Genomic DNA, 19832 nt, shown 5'->3' with positions numbered 1-19832 from the left:
CAATGTTTTGTAGCGTTTGACAGCCCTAGCAGAAACATAAACTACTGCATTCGGAGTCAAGAAAGATCACAAAAGACCCTGCCTAAAGATGACATCTAGTGTTACTTACGCCTTCTGTGTCCCGTAGCTGCGGTAGTCGATGGCGGCCGAGATTCCCACCACCGCGGCGGGAAAGAGGTATCCGGAGACGTAATAGTACTTCCTGCGGGAGAACTCGCTTTCAAACACCTCAACCAGCATGAGGTAGAGCTGCACGCCCTCCAGGCACATCCAGGCAAACGCCGCCAGAAAGAAGAAATGAAGAACGCCCGCGATGATGGAGCACACCAGCTGGGAGCCGGGGACACATTTAGAGGTTACACACACACAGAGGTAAAAGGACAGTGGCACTGAAACTGCATTGATTCAATGGAAGAGTAAGAATAGATAACTGGAGCATATTCCCCTGGGAACAAAACAATGGTGCATCTAAGCCCACTCGGATACTTGACGGGGTGCCCATGCTCCTTACCTTGGGTTCAGTCATGTTGATGCCCACGAGGAAGACAAGCTCGGCGACGAAGAGGTTGAGGCAGAGGTTCTTGTGGATGGTGTTGCGGTCACTCTGCAGGCCCCTGAAGAAGCAGAAGGTGAACAGGCTGATGGCCAGACACACCAGAGACACAGCGATGCCCATCCGCGTTATCACCGTCAGCAGCAGCTCGTGGACGCTCCCCTCCACCTGGTGGACAGGACAGAGACACACAGAGGGGGTTAGAACCAAGAACCTGGCGAATCGAGGACCTAACATGACATGGTTAGACCCCAAAAGCTTTTTTTTTGTTGTGATCACCTTTTTATTGTATTCAGATGGTCAGGGAATACAATGAGTAGGAAGACAGAGACAACAGTATCTAGCACAGAACAGCCGCCAACTTCCTGACTCAGGCCACTTTGTACAAATGCCGTTCCCAACATGTATCAATATGTATCAGTATATAATCTGAAGTAAACTTGGAGCTAATATGACACAGTACAGAGATTTAACTCAACCTCTAGTTAACCAATGAGAAACACACAGCAGCCCAGCAGAGAGGGTTTACACTTAAATCACCTGCCGGGAGACCTAAAACATGACAGACTTCATGTCCCCATCAATGAACCTTGACATAACACGACGCCCTGACTCACTGAGGGATTTCACTCAACATCTACTGTAGGAAACAGATGACATGTCTTTAGATCCGTGTACATGTGCCGGGCCAATGTAAAAAAAAAAGTCATTAGTAAGCTGTCACAGAGCTCTGTATCGTCGCTGGGTGAAGAGTTGATTGCAGTGTGTGTCACAACCCAGGAAAATGAACACATTACAATGTGGACATGTAGGCTATAAGACAGAAGCCTTCAACCATACAGAATATCACTCAGGGATCGTGGTCTGAACATGAGGTAATCCGTTCCGTGACATGACTAATTTTTATTAAGGGCAGGCCAGGAGGAGTTGTAGTTGAGGTGAGTAGTTGGGTTGGTGTGACTGAGGGATGGCTTAAACCACAGGCTCTGGTTTTTCCTTGTGGTGAAGGGTTTTAAGGTTCGGGGTTTGCGAGGGGAAGACGCGGGAAGAGTTCATGAGTCGGGACATGTTATTATATACACCACAAACTTATGTTCCACGTTTATTACTGGGTAGGATGCTCACAGCACATGATATTTATCATGTAATTGGATTGTAATTGCATTTTGCTTGCGAATGGATCTCACCCACTTCACGTCGTCGAGTGGAAATGGAAAATAAAGAAGCACGACACCGGGCCACCGTGTACGTTTCCCCGTGTAGGATGTGCGTGAGTGCTATTAGTCACGGAACATAGGTAAAATGTCCTTTATTTCCAATAATGGCAGAGCTAACTTTCACTATCTTGTGTCTGCCATCTCTTGCATTTTACTCCCGGAAAAGTAAGTGACAGCCTCCTTCTGTTTCTCTCCACATACATTAACAGCATTCCTCTCCTCACCCCCCCCCCCCCCCCCCCCCCCCCACCTCAAATCTAATCAGCCTCTGAGTTGACTATCTTACTCTAGCCATATTTACGTACATAAAATACATACAGTGGGGGAGGAATTGGGGCAGAGCCACTACGAGTGTCCTTGAATCCCAAATCAACCCCTAGCTCCTTATGGAGATCTGAAAGGATTGGATAGGTGGGGCAGAGCCACTACGAGTGTCCTTGAATCCCAAAAATAACCCCTAGCTCCTTATGGAGATCTGAGAGGATTGGATAGGTGGGGCAGAGCCACTACGAGTGTCCTTGAATCCCAAATCAACCCCTAGCTCCTTATGGAGATCTGAGAGGATTGGATAGGTGTCCGCAATATGGTTACAATTCCACAGAGTATTGGGGAAATTCCACCATATTTCTTACACATCTCCAATCTACACAAGTGTCTTGGGGGTTAGGGGCTAGCTAGGGGTTGATTTGGGATTCAGTTTAAATCAGAACCACCCACTCACCATGTTCCCTAGATGAGACAGACACACACACACACACACACATACATACACACATACATACATACATACATACATACATACATACATACATACATACATACATACATACATACATACATACATACATACATACATACATACATACATACATACATACAGTAGAGTCCAACCACACAGCATGAGAAAACCCACAGAAGGCCACTCACCACATTTCCTCGATGGGCCATGAGGATGGCGAAGTTGGTCAGGTGACTACAGGAACAGGTGGTGTGGCTCTTGTTGGTGTCCAGGAGCTTACAGCCCTGAGTGGACCAGTAGCCCATCATACTCCTCTCAGAGTAGTTCCAGAATGAGCAGTTGGGGTTGTAGTAGTGCTCCTTCTACAGAAAGAAAAATAACAAAATAACAAAAACATAGACATTGATTTTAAACCACTAGCTAAAAGTTTGGGTTGTACTAGTTCTCAATAAGCAAAACAAAACAAAACAAGGAAACAATTAACAGATGACTTTAGAGTACATATGCGTACTATGTGCCTATGTCATTTTCCATCAGGGGTCAATAACAGCAGGCAGACGAGCCTGCCATGGCAAATAACTATGGTAGCAAAAAGCTAAGTACTGGAATACACAAGATAGCACTCAAGTTAGCCTGCTTAGGCCTATGGATGGATCCCACCTTGTCTGTCGTGTCAAGTGCAATTATAAACCATTCCAGCATATTGACATATCATAGCATGACAAACACGATAGCTTTTCCATGTAAACTAACAGAAGCGTACATACCGTGGGAGTTCCCGATCTGACACCTACTTATATTTTACAGCCGTGCTAGCTGTATCCTATGAAATTGGCATTTATCCTCCACAGCTACTAAAGACCACACAGCCATTCCTCTTTCCCACTATTTCCCCCTGCACTGAACCACACCACGGCCTGACTCTAGAGCCCCCGGGTTTTTCCAAGGGGAAGGGGGACTCACGTCGAGGTGCTCCAGGGTGAAGATGACGGGGTCGGACACAAACACGCGGCTGGACTCCTTGGTGATGGAGGCGGCCAGGATGTGTGAGTTGACGGTCAGGTCTGAAAGGTTACGTCCTCCTCCTCCTCGGAGAGTGGCGTTCTCTGTACTGAGGAACCGGCCCAGGTGCTTATAGAGGACAAAAACCAGCTTGGCCACACCTGGGGAAAAAAACACGGTAGAATAAGATTTATGGTGGCATTGTGAATGTATAAAATTGCTTCTAATTTCTATACTTTGGCCGCTGGGCCAGGGCAATGCTCCTTCAGCGTGATCACATTCATTCATTTTTATTCATACACCCCCCCCCCCCCCCTTTGTTACCGTTTTTACTGTTGACTTTGACTGTGTTTGCAGACAGCTGAATGGAGGCTCCACCCTTGCTGGTCTGGGGGAACCTGAAGTCCTGCATCTGGCCATCAGTACTGAGCACATACACATCCAGCACTAAAAGAGGACGAGAAAAGGGGGAGGTAGCGGGAGAGGAGCAGGAGGAGACGGAGAGAGGGGGAAGAGGAGGAGAGGGGGAGGTAGCGGGAGAGGAGCAGGAGGAGACGGAGAGAGGGGGAAGAGGAGGAGAGGGGGAGGTAGCGGGAGAGGAGCAGGAGGAGACGGAGAGAGCGGGAAGAGGAGGAGAGGGGAGGAAGAGAACGGTAGTAGTATACATTACTGACAGGTCACGTTTCAATAGCAACACGCAGAGTTTAATAGAGCGTTGATATAAAGGTTGGGAAGTGTGAAAGAAGGGAGGAACCAGATCAAGTGTTCCAGCTAGAGAATCCAAACTCATTGTCAATATCCCATCCGGCACTATTTACTGTAAAAAAAAAAGGATCTGAGCTGTTCCCCGCAACCCTGGCCTACAGAGCTCCTTATGGAGAGAGATGGAGAGAGAGAGAGCACAGCACCACCCAACCTGCTGAAGCATGAATGTCAAATATTCATAAGATAAAAAATATCATTGGGCTTTTTCTTCCCCCTGTGGGTTCAGATAACTCTGGCCTCGCCAGCGAGCAAATCTCTGGAAAGCCTGCTAGATTCCTGCAGCAAACCCCCTGCCCTCTCTCTCGCTCCCTCTATCCCTCCCTCTCTCTCTTGCTCTCCTCTCTGCTGTGCTGTGCCAGCTGCCGGATGGCTCTCTCTCTCTCTCTCTCTCTTTGATGTTTGGAATTACGGAGGGGTCAGGAGGACGCACGTATCAGCACACTCCCTCCTGTCAGAACCAGCCTCAACTTCCTCACCACAGATCGCTTTTGACACTCAGAGATGAGGAATTGTTCTCCCTCTGACATTTATTCTCCTTTCCTTCGCTTCCTTCCTTCTTTCTCTCTTTCCCTCTATCCTAAACGCCCCCCCCCGCCCCACCCCCACCACTTACCCCTCCCTTTTCTCTCCTCCTGCCCTTGACGTTCGCCTCAAGGTGCCATTTGTGTTTCAGCCTGAATCAGGAAACTATGTTAATTAGGAGTAGGGATCCTTTTGGGCTTATCTCCTGCTGCTCATCAGGCGAGCTGCAGAGAAGACTGTCCCGGGGCCTCAGTCCTCACGTAGCATTGTCAGAGATTGGGATAGTTCTACTAGTTATATTACTACTAGTAGAAATATATATGTATATTTTTTAAAATCTGTTGTTGAGGCCCTGTGTGCTAAAAGCACATAAACAGAGCCTGTTCGCAACGATTAACTATACATGGCGTGTATAGGCAAATGATTACATTTTGCATTAGCTGGCTGCAGTACATCTGGTTTTTGTTATCCGCTTGTAATTACCATTTACCGACAAAGGGTTGAGGCAGGGTTAGAGGACATAGCTACCGTATAGAATGCACTATATATACAAAAGTATGTGGACACCCCCTTCAAATTAGTGGAGTCGGCCATTTCAGCCACACCCGTTGCTGACAGGTGTATAAAATCGAGCACACAGCCATGCTATCTCCATAGACAAACATTGGCAGTAGAAAGGCCTTACTGAAGAGCTCAGTGACTTGCAACGTGGCACCGTCATAGGATGCCACCTTTCCAACAAGTCCGTTTGTCAAATTTCTGCCCTGCTAGAGCTGCCACGGTCCACTGTAAGTGCTGTTATTGTGAAGTGGAAACGCCTATGTGCAACAACGGCTCAGCCGCGAAATGGTAGGCCACACAAGCTCACAGAGCGGGACCGCCGAGTGCTGAAGTGTGTAGCACGTAAAAATGGTCTGCGACACTCACTACCAAGTTCCAAACGTCCTCTGGAAGCGACGTCAGCACTATAACTGTTAGTCGGGAGCTTCATAAAATGGGTTTCGGTGGCCGAGCAGCCGCACACAAGCCTAACATCACCATGCGCGATGCCAAGCATCGGAGTGGTGTAAAGCTCGTCGCCTTTGGACTGGAGCAGTGGAAATGCGTTCTCTAGAGTGATTAATCACGCTTCACCATCTGGCAGTCCGACGGACAAATCTGTGTTTGGCGGATTACAGGAGAACACTACTTGCCCCAATGCATAGCGCAAACTTTAAAGTTTAGTGGATGAGAAAAAATGGTCTGGGGTTGTTTTCATGGTTCGGGCTAGGCCCTTTAGTTCCAGTGAAGGGAAATCTTAATTTTACAACACACAATGACATTCTAGACAATTCTGTACTTCCAACTTTGTGGCAACAGTTTGGGGAAGGCCCTTTCCTCTTTCAGCATAACAATGCCCCCGTGCACAATGCGAGGTCCATACAGAAATGGTTTGCCGAGATCAGTGTGGAAAAACTTGACTGGCTTGCACAGAGCCCTGACCTCAACCCCATCGAACACCTTTGGGATGAATTGGAACGCCGACTGCTCATGATTTTGGAATGAGATGCTCGACGTGCAGGTGTCCACATACTTTTGGTCATGTAGTGTATCAAATGATTCAATTGATTTTCCATGAGAGGACCAGACAGTTCATCTTGCAGAACAAATTCAATGCCCCTACTTAACTATGCAAGAAAAAGGCAGCGGGGAACTCATAACCATAGCAACAAAGAGGCTTGTGTAGGGAAAATGACAGTTCACTGCACAAAGCTGACTTAAATGAATGAGATCACATTGCTAATAAACTGCCTGTGAGAACATATTAGCTTGCCTGGCGCTGAGCGAGACATCAAACCTCCTACTGTGACTTCAACTAAATTTGGTCTTTCTAAAAACCACTTTGCCTCTCTCCTGGAGGAATAGCTGTCCAGGTTCTTGTCTAGAATGAATAAGCCCATGGAAAAGAAGCCCTGGGGCCTAGCAGAAGTATGTTTCTACAGAATGGTTGTGAATGTTAACTTCCACTTCCTTGAACATAACAAACTGTAGAAAAAAAAGGCAATTTTAGTACTGAGGTCAAAGTAATTTTCTTCCAAGACAGGGGGAGATAATACAAAGGAAAATAATCATTAAAACTGTGGATTGTAACTGGCAGACGTGTCTGTCTAGTTTTTCCTTTTTATGAGTGATGGGCAGGGGGGGGTAGAAAAAACAAACATACTTATGTTGTCTGCAGGCACTTTGACTACAGCGGGCTCAATCAGGTTGTCGGCAAGGATGAAGGCTCCTTCCTCCAGGGTATCCAGTAACATGGTGGCGGCGTGCGTTTGCTCCGTGGAATTCATGTCTTCCCAGGACTTCAGGGCTTCCGGCCTCAGGAGGTTGTCAACCGTATCCACAATGGCCTGTATCCGTGGAAACAAGTCAAATGTCAGACCTTTGTCACTTAAAAAAAGAAAAGAAAAAAAAGAAACATGTGATCCCTCATAACTTCTACTAAAACCTGCAGCATACAGGCAGAAACGGGGGCAAGAAAAGCATATGATGCTGACGGCAAGTAAGGACAAGCGACAACCCATAAAAAATCAAGATGATATGAAGATTCATTCAAATTAAAACATCACTTAAAGATGGCATGGTGGTCACAGAATGAAAACTACAGGATGTTGTCTCCCCACTTCCCTGGTTTAGACCCATTTATTTTCTTTTGAATAACAAAACTGTGCCAGAGGGGAAGTTCAAACACAAACCAAATGTTTTTCAAATGAATGGAGCAGTTCTTCCACAATAGTACTCGCTCGGTTCCTGTTCTTTAGCATCTGATTTTTCCCAAAGAGCAATTATCTTCCTCTTCGCTAACAATAAATATATTCCATAACAGGATCTGGTCATTATGGCCTTGAAATGTGCAGCTTTTCCTTCCTAGAGGGGAAAATGTTATCAAGAAAATGAATCCATTTGTTTCATGGGTAGCAGTCAAAGTAAAGAAGGGCATAATTCTGCTTGTTTTCAATGGCAATCCTTTCATTTCCTGCTTGGCTGATAAGCAGTAAGTAAGCAAAACATTCCAAACCCTCACGAGAAAAAGTATCACATGTTGATCAAAATGGAGGTCACTGTGACCCTGTGCAGGAGAGTTCACAACTTCCATGTACCTTAACATATCTATCTATATCCATATCCACACAGCAGCGCTAACGCTAGCCCCATTGATGACTCCCATGTAGCTTATCTACAGTGCATTCGGAAAGTATACAGACCCCTTCCCTTTTTCCACATTTTCTTACGTCACAGCTTTATTCTAAAATGGATTAAATATTTTTTGTTTGTTATCAATCAACACTCAATACCTCATAATGACAAAGCAAAAACAGGTTTTTAGACAAATTTGCTACATTTATTCAAAATAAAAAACAGATACCTTATTTACATACAGTACAAGTCAAAAGTTTGGACACACCTACTCATTCCAGGGGTTTTCTTTATTTTTACTATTTTCCACATTGTAGAATAATAGTGAAGACATAAAAACTAAGAAATAATGATGAAATAGGGAATCATGTAGTAAGCAAAAAAGTGTTAAACAAATATATGTTATTTTTGAGATATATTTGAAGCCACCCTTTGCTTTGATGACAGCTTTGCACATTCTTGGCATTCTCTCATGAGGTAGTCACCTGGAATGCATTTCACTTAACAGGTGTGCCTTCTTAAAAGTGAATTTGTGGAATATCTTTCCTTCTTAATGACCATCAGTTGTGTTATATAGGGCTCCTGAGTGGCGCAGCGGTCTAAGGCACTGCATTTCAGTGCAAGAGGCACTAGAGTCACTACAGTCCCAGGTTTGAATCCAGGCTGTATCACATCCAGCCGTGAATGGGAGTCCTATAGGGTGGCGAGCAATTGGCCCAGCATTGCCGGGGTAGGCTGTCATTGTAAATAATAATTTGTTCTGAACGGACTTGCCTAGTTAAATTAAAACAAAAATTGTTGTGACAAGGTAGGGGTGGTATAGAGAAGATAACACTATTTGGCAAGAACAGCTCAAATAAGAAAAGAGAAACGACAGTCCATCATTACTTTAAGATATGAAGGTTAGTCAATACAGAACATTTCAAGAACTTTTAAAGTTTCTTCAAGTGCAGGCGCAAAAACCATCAAGCGCTATGATGAACCTGGCTCTCATGAGGACCGCCACAGGAAAGGAAGAACCAGAGTTACTTCTGCTGCAGAGGATACGTTCATTAGAGTTAACTGAACCTCAGATTGCAGCCCAAATAAATGCTTCACAGAGTTCAAGTGACAGACACATCTCAACATCAAATGTTCAGAGGAGACTGCGCAAATCAGGCCTTCATGGTCAAATTGCTGCAAAGAAACCACTACTAAAGGACAACAATAATAAGAAGAGACTTGCTTGGTCCAAGAAACACAAGCAATGGACATTAGACCAGTGGAAATCTGTCTTTTGGTCTGATGAGTCCAAATGTGAGATTTTTGGTTCCAACCGCCGTGTCTTTGTGAGACGCAGAGTAGGTGAGCAGATGATCTCCGCATAAGTAGTTCCTACCGTGAAGCATGGAGGAGGAGGTGTGATGGTGTAGGGGTGCTTTGCTGGTGACACTGTCAGTGATTTATTTTGAATTCAAGGCACACTTAACCAGCATGGCTACCACAGCATTCTGCAGTGATACGCCATCCCTCCTTTTGGTTTGCGCTAAGTGGGACTATCATTTGTTTTTCAACAGGACAATGGCCCAGCACACCTCCAGGCTGAGTAAGGGCTATTTGACCAAGAAGGAGAGTGATGGAATGCTGCATCAGATGACCTGGCCTCTACAATCATCTGACCTCAACTCAATTGAGATCGTTTGGGATGAGTTGGATCGCAGAGTGAAGGAGAAGCAGCCAACAAGTGCACAGCATATGTGCGAACTCCTTCAAGACTGTCGGAAAATCATTCCAGGTAAAGCTGGTTGAGAGAATGCTAAGACTGTGCAAAACTGTCATCAAGACAAAGGGTGGCTACTTTGAAGAATCTAAAATATATTTTGAATTGTTTAACTCTTTTTTTGGTTCCATTTGCATTATTTCGTAGTTTTGATGTCTTCACTATTATTCTACAATGTAGAAAATAGTATAAAAAAAAGAAAAACTCTTGAATGAATAGGTGTTTAGCTCAGGTGCATCCTCTTTTGATTGATCATTCTTGAGATATTTCTACAACTTGATTGGAGTCCACCTGCAGTAAATTCAATTAATTGGACATAATTTGACCTGTCTATATAAGGTCCCACAGTTGACAGTGCATGTCAGAGCAAAAACCAAGCGATGAGGTTGAAGGAATTGTCTGTAGAGCTCCAAGACAGGATTATGTCAAGGCACATATCTGGGGAAGGGTATCAAAACATTTATGCAGCATTGAAGGTCCCCAAGAACAAAGTGGCCTCCATCATTCTTAAATTGAAGAAGTTTGCAACCACTAAAACTCTTCCTAGAGCTGGCCGCCCGGCCAAACTGAACAATCGGGGGAGAAGGTCCTGGGTCAGGGAGTTGACCAATAACCCGATGGTCACTCTGAGTTCTAGACTTTCTCTGTGGAGACGGGAGAACCTTCCAGAAGGACAACTATCTCTGCAGCACTCCACCAATCAGGCCTTGATGGTAGAGTGTCCAGAAGGAACGTGACAGCCCGCTTGAAGTTTGCCAAAATGCATCAAAGGACTCTCAGACCATGAGAAACAAGATTCTCTAGTCTGATGAAACCAAGATTGAACTCTTTCACCTGAACGTCAAGCGTGACGTCTAGAGGAAACCTGGCACCATCCCTATGGTGAAGCATGGTGGTGGCAGCATCATGCTGTGGGGATGTTTTTCAGCGGTAGGGAATGGAAGACTAGTCGGGACCAAGGGAAAGATGAACAGAGCACAGTACAGAGAGATCCTTAATAAAAACCTGCTCCAAAGCGCTCAGGACCTCAGACTGGGGCGAAGGTTCACCTTCCAACAGGACAACGACCATAAGCACACAGCCAAAACAACGCACGAGTGGCTTCAGGACAAGTCTCTTAATGTCCTTGAGTGGCCCAGCCAGAGCCTGGACTTGAACCCGATCGAACATCTCTGGAGAGACCTGAAAATAGCTGTGCAGCAATGCTCTAGATCCAACCTGACAGAGTTTGAGAGGTTCTGCAGAGAAGAATGGAAGAGTCCTCAAATACAGGTGTGCCAAGCTTGTAGCATCATACCCAAGAAGACTCAAGGTTGTAATCGCTGCCAACGGTGCTTCAACAAAGTACTGAGTAAATGGGCTGAATACTTATGTAAAAGTGATCCGTTTTTTTATATATATTTTTTTACATTTGCTAAAATAAAAAAACAATTTTTTGCTTGCCATTATGGGGTATTGTGGTTATATTGATGAGGGATAATGTTTTGTTGCGATTTTAGAATAAGGCTGTAACGTAGCAGAATGTGGAAAAAGGGGTCTGAACTAGAGGTCGACCGATTAATCGAAATGGCCGATTAATTTGGGCCGATTTCAAGTTTTCATAACAATCGGAAATCGGTATTTTTGGACGCCGATTTTGCCGATAATTATTATTTTTTTTTACAACTTTATTTAACGAGGCAAGTCAGTTAAGAACACATTCTTATTTTCAATGATGGCCTAGGAACGGTGGGTTAACTGCCTTGTTCAGGGGCAGAACGACAGACTTTTTCCTTGTCAGCTCAGGGATTAAATCTTGCAACCTTACAACTAGTCCAACGCTCTAACCACCTGCCTTACGAGGAGCCTGCCTGTTACGCGAATGCAGTAAGAAGCCAAGGTAAGTTGCCAGCTAGCATTAAACTTATCTTATAAAAAACAATCAATCAATCATAATCACTAGTTATAACTATCAACACATGGTTGATGATATTACTAGTTTATCTAGCGTGTCCTGCGTTGCATATAATCGATGCGGTGCGCATTCGCGAAAAAGGACTGTCGTTGCTCCAACGTGTACCTAACCATAAACATCAATGCCTTTCTTAAAATCAGTACACAGAAGTATGTTTTTTTTTAACCTGAATATTTAGCTAAAAGAAAGGTTAGCAGGCAATATTAACCAGGTGAAATTGTCACGTCTCGAGTCAGGGTATATGCAACAGTTTTGGCTGCCTGGCTCATTGCAAACTAATTTGCCAGAATTTTACGTAATTATGACAAATCATTGAAGGTTGTGCAATGTAACAGCAATATTTAGACTTAGGGATGCCATCCAATAGATAAAATACGGAACGGTTCCGTATCTCACTGAAAGAATAAACGTTTTGTTTTCAAAATTATAGTTTCCAGATTCGACCATATTAATGACCTAAGGCTAGTATTTCTGTGTGTTATTATGTTATAATTAAGTCTATGATTTGATAGAGCAGTCTGACTGAGCGATGGTAGGCACCAGCAGGCTCGTAAGCATTCATTCAAACAGCACTTTCGTGCGTTTTTCCAACAGCGCATTGCGCTGTTTATGACTTCAAGCCTATCAACTCCTGAGATTAGGCTGGTGTAACCGATGTGAAATGGCTAGTTAGTTAGCTGATATCCATACCCACACAGCAGCGCTTACGCTAGCCCATTGATGAATCCCATATAGCTGATATCCATACCCACACAGCAGCGCTAACGCTAGCCCATTGATGAATCCCATATAGCTGATATCCATACCCACACAGCAGCGCTAACGCTAGCCCATTGATGACTCCCATATAGCTGATATCCATACCCACACAGCAGCGCTATCCCTACAGATAAACATATCCATCAGCATAATTTCCCCACAAATCCATATCAACCCCATGACCCGATAAACCAGTGACAATTTAACCACAGGTGACATTAACCACAGCAGAGGCCCAGGCTACACTATAGTGGTAATTAGCCAATAACAACAGTCACTCAATGTACCAATTAGTGCAAAGCTGTGATTATCATCCACACACACACACTAATTGACCATAGGCACAATTACCCTTTTGTCTGGATTAACCAGTGGGGCGAATAAACACTGTAGTCCCTCGCTATCACACCAGACTGATGATTAACCAATCAACACAACAAGTAAACCAACCACACGGATGGCTACCATTATTACCTAGAGCTATGGTATGCCTACAAGCCCAGTCAGAGTTGGATAGGATAGGAAGAGAGTGAAGGAGTCAGAGTAGCAGTAGTGATTTCAGGGCTAGGGCCGTTACACCTCAGACAAACAAATCAAAACTCAATGGTCTACCCTCCTGGTGTGTACCCCCGTCCTTGTAGGCATGAAGAATGAGGAACAAAAAAAGAAATACAAATAATCGCTGTCTTTAATTTGCGGCAGCATTAGAACAAAGAAGAAAAAAAAAACTCTGTTCTGATTGAGTCCTCTTTAATTTATATAATTCTCGCCTGGGTGGCGGCCCCACCACACACCAATCACAAAGGGTGTTACCCAAGATGCCCTACAGTGAGCAGGAAACGCTTGGGTGGTGGTGGTGGTGCTGACTTCACTTACATTGCCTATTGATGAATAAAGAAGACACCCGTAAATCAAGTTGACGGTGACACGCAGTGTATCCCAATTTCTCACAGTAAAAGAGACCTCAGTAAAAACAGCCCTAACTCATGGTGAAGAATGCTCCCACCAGTCAAACATAGAGACTGAAGAGAGAGACAGAGGTCTGAGGAGGCTGGTTCGTTTCGTGCAAGGCAGGCCCACTGTGTTTACGCCAGAACCGCTTCTTTCAACAGGACCTGCTCTCAGATTATAAACTCTGAGGAAAGGAAAATGGCATGAAGAGAGAAAGGAATGAAAAGACCCAACAAATCCTATATGAACACAAACACATTAATGGGACTGAAAATGAATCCATCAAACAAACACAAAAATTGGCACTTTTGTCAGCGAGAGGAGGAACAAGGAGAGGCTGGAAATGGTAAAGTGAAAAACTGAGTACACTGCCACTTTGATCAAACTTCTGGCTGACAGGGAGCTACAATTACGGCCGTGGGAAGGCAATTACTCATACAACGCACAAAGAGGGAGGGGAATAGAGAGAGATAAGAGATAGGAGAGATATTGACTTACAGACAGACAGGCAGCGATATTGACAGACAGACAGGCAGGCAGATCGAAAGACCAGACAGACAGGTGAGTTGAGGGGTAGAGAGATAGATGGACATACCATTAGGCTAGCAGACACACAGGCAAATAGACAGGCTGGCAGATGCACAAGCAGGGAGACAGGTGGAGAAGCAGATGTGTTTTGCATACAGACAAGCCAGCAGATAATCACAGACAGACAGACAAGACACCAATGTTTCATGCTACTGAGCATATTGTGGATAGGTCCACCTTTGTGGAACCAGCAGACATACAGTACCTTCATATATGCCCTGCAAGTCCTCTCTCTCTTTTGAAGCTTTTTAACACAAAGTGAGGATTAAGAACAAGAGGCATACTATTAGGAAGCAAAAGAGCTCGGAGGGAAAAGGAGGTTAGTCTATGTCTTTAGAAAACAGATATCCTAAAATACACCACTTACCCATCAGGATGGAAATGATCATATATAAACCTTATGTTAGGTAGATGAAATAAGAAGCTCACTGTGTATTATGCAACACATTCTAAAATGTGTTTCGGGAAGCTGTATCTAGCTTACATAACGACAAGGGCGTGGCCGGCCAAGACAGAGCTGCACAGCATAGATGGGGAATCGCTGAGATAAAATTCCTACGTTTTGCATTAACGATGTTTTATAAAGCACTGAGAAAATAAACTAAGCAGGAGATGGTCATTTGGATTCCACGGCACTGAGGTTATAACAGTATGCCGGCTTTGGGTTTTATTGTCGAGCCTTTTGTTGAATGGTCTCCGTCTCAATCAAAGGAAACTGCTTCATTATTCCCACAGCTAGCTACATCGTGGCTGCAGGAGTATAGTACTGTGCAGTTTTAAGAGAGTACAGCCAGAACATAGACCGAAAGATTCAGTCTAGGACTAGCTAACCCAAAAGTAACCAAGACAACGCTACCCTGGTGCCTTTTGGTCCAAATCATTTCACTTTTAGGTTCTGAATAGTACTGTAAAACCGGAATTAATTTCACTTTTAGGTTCTGAATAGTACTGTAAAACCGTAATTAATTTCACTTTTAGGTTCTGAATAGTACTGTAAAACCGGAATTCATTTCACTTTTAGGTTCTGAATAGTACTGTAAAACCGGAATTCATTTCACTTTTAGGTTCTGAATAGTACTGTAAAACCGGAATTCATTTCACTTTTAGGTTCTGAATAGTACTGTAAAACCGTAATTCATTTCACTTTTAGGTTCTGAATAGTACTGTAAAACCGGAATTCATTTCACTTTTAGGTTCTGAATAGTACTGTAAAACCGGAATTCATTTCACTTTTAGGTTCTGAATAGTACTGTAAAACCAGAATTCATTTCACTTTTAGGTTCTGAATAGTACTGTAAAACCGGAATTCATTTCTCCATATGACTGTCGCCAGGGGCGCAACTTTGGTTTTAGAAGTTGGTGATGGTGGACAGGAGTTATTATTTGTGTTGGCTAGCGAGGGGCTGCAATCCATCAGCTCTAAGTCAGAGCTGCCAGGTGAGAAGGCTGTGTTTCAGAACCCAGTAATTACTAAGAAGAGGTGGGGCTGGAAGAATGAGCTTCCTCCCTCTCCACAGCCACAGCTCCCCCTATGGGCTGGGCTGGGCCGGCCTCTCCTCCCCCTCATCCCCCTAACCTCACCTGGAAGGAGAAGTGTGGGGAGGGCTAATGAGTGGGGGTAACCTATGTAGAGTCAAAAGGTGGAGCAAAGCGAGGGCAGGAGAGGAGGAAATACTACCCACCCAGAGATATATGTATGTTTATACAATGTACGGCTCTCGTACTAACTAGCCTACCTGAGGTCACATATACTCAGATTTATGAACTCAAATCGTCTGCTAAATGACATAAATTGTTTTATATTACCTTGTTGAAGCTACGCCCAGCTGAGTCCTTTTCGCATAGCTCCTGGAGCTGAGCGTCCAGGATGTCCACCAGCTGCTCCATGAGACGCACTGACGAGCTGATGTCACCGGCGAACACTGGACCCTGTGTGTGGTGGGCCAGCTCATTGGCTAGGTTAGCCGCATTCTCCCCACTACGGATCTGGAGTTGGAGGAAAAACTGCAATATTAAAGGTCCGGTTTAAGCTTTTAATTACTTGTTTCCTCCTAAATACTGTACCTGGTATGTGGTATGTTAACTATGTGCTGGATACTTAAGGATATAATGGATACTTAAGCAATAAGTCAAGAGGGGGTGTAGTATATGGCCAATATACCTCGGCTAAGGGCTGTTCTTTTGCACGACGCAACGCGCAGTGCCTGGACACAGTCCTTAGCCGTGGTATATTGGCCATATACCACAAACCTTCGTGCCTTATTGCTATTATAAACTGGTTACCAAAGTAATTAGAGCAGTGAAAATAGATGTTTTGTCATACCCGTGGTATACGGTCTGATATACCACGGCTGTCAGCCAATCAGCATTCAGAGGTTGAACCACCCAGTTTATAATACTGATTTAATGTGGATAAAGGAAGAAAACAGCAGAGCAGGAAAAGGCTCATGGTCATTGGTGAAACATCTTTGGATGATAGGCATCACAGAGTCAGGTAAGGTACAAGGTAATGTATCACATACTGATTTCAAATCAAATCAATATTAACGCTGCAAGCTATAGCCCACAGAAAGCAATCCACAGTGTGCAAGAAAAATATAAACAAATGTGCATTAAATGTGTATTTTGTTTACATCTATAAGGCATTCAGTGGAATACAGTATATGTATGGGCAAGCCCCTTATTTAGTGTTGAAACCAACCAGGTGCGATAAAATGACAGATACACGGTGCCCTTTCAGATAAAGTAGAAGAGGAAAGCTGATGTGTTTTGTTCCTTCCATCGCTGTCACCAGAGCCATGGGGGGACATTGTTGACCAACCTTTTGTGCCACTTGAGTGACCCAGTGGGAGGTACAGTTGCTGAGGTCAGGTCCCTTTGGGTTCCAGGTCCCCCCTGCCACCGTGCAGAGGTAGGAGGCAATGCCTGGAGAAACGCACAACAAAGACAACCATTACACAACCCTATTGTCTGTTTTTAATGTATGTGTGCATTTGTTTGTGTACATTTCTGTAACGTTGCTGACCACTGCCATCTTGAACAGTTCTCTCTATCAAAAGAAATTGCATCACAATGAGTACAGCCTGTTTAAATAAAGGTTCAATAAAAATGTATTTACAGAGGTTAGGCCAACTCTTCACCCTCCTACCATTCCTGTCCTCCTCTCAATAAGTTTCTCAGGAAAAACAAACAACTGAGGTCAGCCGCGGTCAAAAAAGCAATGATGCAAAAAGTGGCTGACCAGTAGGAACCAAAAAGGTTGCCAGTTTTGTACTGTCTAAAAGCGGACACTGAACAGTGAGATATTCTCATACAGTTCATCTTTATACTGTAGGAATCATTGTCTGTCTTCTTATAGTCTAATTCAGTGGTATCCAAAGTTGGGGTTATGAACTGCAGTGAGGCCCCCCCAAATTCTTTTTAAAAATAAAATGTATTAAGTACATTTATTGATTGCTTTCTTTTGAAAATTAAATGAATTTAAGGTTATTTGTTGATGTAAAAATCTACATACATTTTACAGATTTTAAAAGGTTGTGTAATTATATTTGGGATTAGGGTGTGGTCGCGAGAAATTCTTGGGGTCCCCAGAAATTCCATCAGTAAAAAATGGGTTCCCTGTTGAAAAGGTACCACAGGTCTAATTGCTGGTTGTCAATTAATAACGTTGCCATTACCAGTGGAGGCTCCTCAGAGGAGGAAGAGGAGGACCATCCTCCTTATTGAATTTGATAAAATAAATAAAAATTAAAACATTTACAAAGTTATCCTTTTTAGATAAAACAATACTAAATATAATCACATCACCAAATGATTTATAAAAACACGCTATTTTGCAATGAAGGCCTACAGTAGCTTCAACAGCACTGTAGGGTAGCACCATAGGGTAGCACCATGGTGTAGTCAGAGGACAGCCATCGACTTCAATACAAAACCTAGGAGACTCATGGTTCTCATCACCTTCCATAGACTTACACAGCAATTATGACTTTTGGAAGACGTCCTCGAACCGATCAGAGCTCTTGCAGCATGAACAGACATGTTGTCCACCCAATCAAAGAATCAGATAATTAATCTAGTACTGAAAGCATAGCCTACAGCTAGCTAGCACTGCAGTGCATAAAATGTGGTGAGTCGTTGACTCAAAGAGAGAGAAAGACAATACTTTACCAGTTTTGAACAAATTCATTGCTTCCAAAATGAAGGAGAAGCAAAAGAGAGTCCTTTTTTTCCCTTTCAGATTCACTTAGCTAGCAAATGCAGCTTGCTAGTTTAGCCTACTCAAACAGAGGGATGCTATGTTAGTTAGCTGGCTATGACTATCCAACACAACACTGGAACTCTTCCAAGTTAAGGTAAGCATTTGGTATTACTCATTTATTACCAGCAGGGCCTTCCTGTGTAAGTGCTAAACTGCTTACACTAACATCACTGCACAATTGTAGGTTAATTGACTACGATGTTACTTTAGCTAATATGGTGACAACGATGTAGGCTGTGTATAGCTGTTATGATATGGTTTGGCTTGTAAAGATTTTTCCACCTGGTCACACACAGCTGGTCATGTGTTGTGCATTGAAGTCCACAAGCGAAGGGAAAAGGTTAGAGAAGGAGAGTGCATAGATGCGAGAGGGAATAAAAATGTGGCTGCTATGAAAGTGAACTATGTTTACACGTGATCAGGGATGTATTCATTTAGCCAGTTCTGTTGAAAAAAACCAAATGGAACAAAACATACCTGAATATGTCCAACAGAAACACTAACACTTGCAGATGTTGGGCTAATGATTACACCCTATATCAGCTAGATGCATTCAAGACTGTGAGGGGTATAGGGGACATTCAGTATCATGTAGTAGCCTAAACCTATCGCTGTTACATTGAACTGGGTGAATGGGATATGAATGAGAGTCATCCAACGTGCTGTAATAGAAATAAGGCAATGCTCATGAAAAGAAAATCATCCTCCCTCATCTTAAACTGCATTGACCGCCACTGCTCTGTACCGTATATATTACTGAATTCTTTGTAAGCCTTGATGCCCTGCATGTCTGCATTCCATATTATTGAAAAAACAATGATAATATACATCCCCTTACGCCACCACATTGTACATTATCTTACTGTTTATTTTATCTTCCTATATTGTCTGTTTGGCCCTATTAGCATATTGTAGGTAATGAATATCACATTTTGGGACCTTGTCCAATGTAAGGTAGGCTATGTGAAAGACAATGTCTAAACACACTAATAAGCACAAACACATTCATACACAGAGGACTACACACACACCTTCCTTCCCCCCACCCACCCTCCTTCCCCCCCACCATCCTGGTTCCCGATAGTACCTCTGGTTCCTTTGGGGCAGGGTCTCTCCACGGTGACTCCAGTGTGTGTCTGGGGCCAGGAAATGCCTCTCTTCGTTGTTCCCTCACAGAAGCGCCTGGGGGTGGGGGGGATCTCTGGGGCGGTGGGGTCAGCCGTCCCATGGGGTTCCTCCGCTGGGTTACCCGCCTCTCTCTCTCTCCCATCCCTGGGGTCAGCCGGAATCGTGGTGTTAACTGGGCCTTTGACTGTGGACGTGGTGGTGGTGATGAGAGTGGTGGTCTCAGGCAGGGCTGATGAGAGGGAGACATCTTTTGTAGTTGGCACTAGGAGAGGATGAGAGGGAAGAGTGGTGGTTATAGCTTTCATAAAAAACCCAGCCTTACCTTGAACTCCCTTCATACATTTCAGACGTACATCAGATACATCAGTCAGCAGGGAAAGTTCAAGGTAGTTTCACTGTTTAAGTTCCACACCACCAGAAGGGGTGGTTGCTCTACTCCACACATCAACTGGAGACGGCC

General features: G+C 44.0%; 1 protein-coding gene across 14 annotated transcripts in view; it reads right to left on the bottom strand.

The window, feature by feature from the left end:
- LOC110508614 (adhesion G protein-coupled receptor L2) overlaps window positions 1–19832 on the bottom strand; it is a 105421-nt gene that overhangs the window by 17222 nt on the left and 68367 nt on the right. For 8 of the 14 annotated variants that reach the window (XR_016492847.1, XR_016492845.1, XR_016492844.1 and 5 more), the window contains exons 6-15: window positions 19332–19634; window positions 16805–16908; window positions 15790–15969; window positions 14189–14227; window positions 7002–7185; window positions 3836–3958; window positions 3473–3672; window positions 2698–2871; window positions 512–721; window positions 110–330 (exon numbers count right to left, since the gene is read on the bottom strand). Coding sequence is in view for 9 of the 14 variants with exons in the window: in XM_090225492.1 (XP_090081618.1) it covers window positions 110–330; window positions 512–721; window positions 2698–2871; window positions 3473–3672; window positions 3836–3958; window positions 7002–7185; window positions 14189–14227; window positions 15790–15969; window positions 16805–16908; window positions 19332–19634 (1738 nt within the window). In the remaining 5 variants the exon portion in view is untranslated. The remainder of the gene's footprint in view (window positions 1–109; window positions 331–511; window positions 722–2697; window positions 2872–3472; window positions 3673–3835; window positions 3959–7001; window positions 7186–14188; window positions 14228–15789; window positions 15970–16804; window positions 16909–19331; window positions 19635–19832) is intronic. The other 6 variants (XR_016492848.1, XR_016492846.1, XM_090225493.1 and 3 more) reach the window with 1 other exon arrangement.

Source organism: Oncorhynchus mykiss, chromosome 28, assembly GCF_057628025.1.
Source record: "Oncorhynchus mykiss isolate SJ-2025 chromosome 28, ASM5762802v1, whole genome shotgun sequence".
Taxonomy (NCBI): domain Eukaryota; kingdom Metazoa; phylum Chordata; class Actinopteri; order Salmoniformes; family Salmonidae; genus Oncorhynchus; species Oncorhynchus mykiss.
The sequence above is the reverse complement of the archived record's forward strand: the minus strand, read 5'-3'. Positions and strand labels throughout refer to the sequence as shown.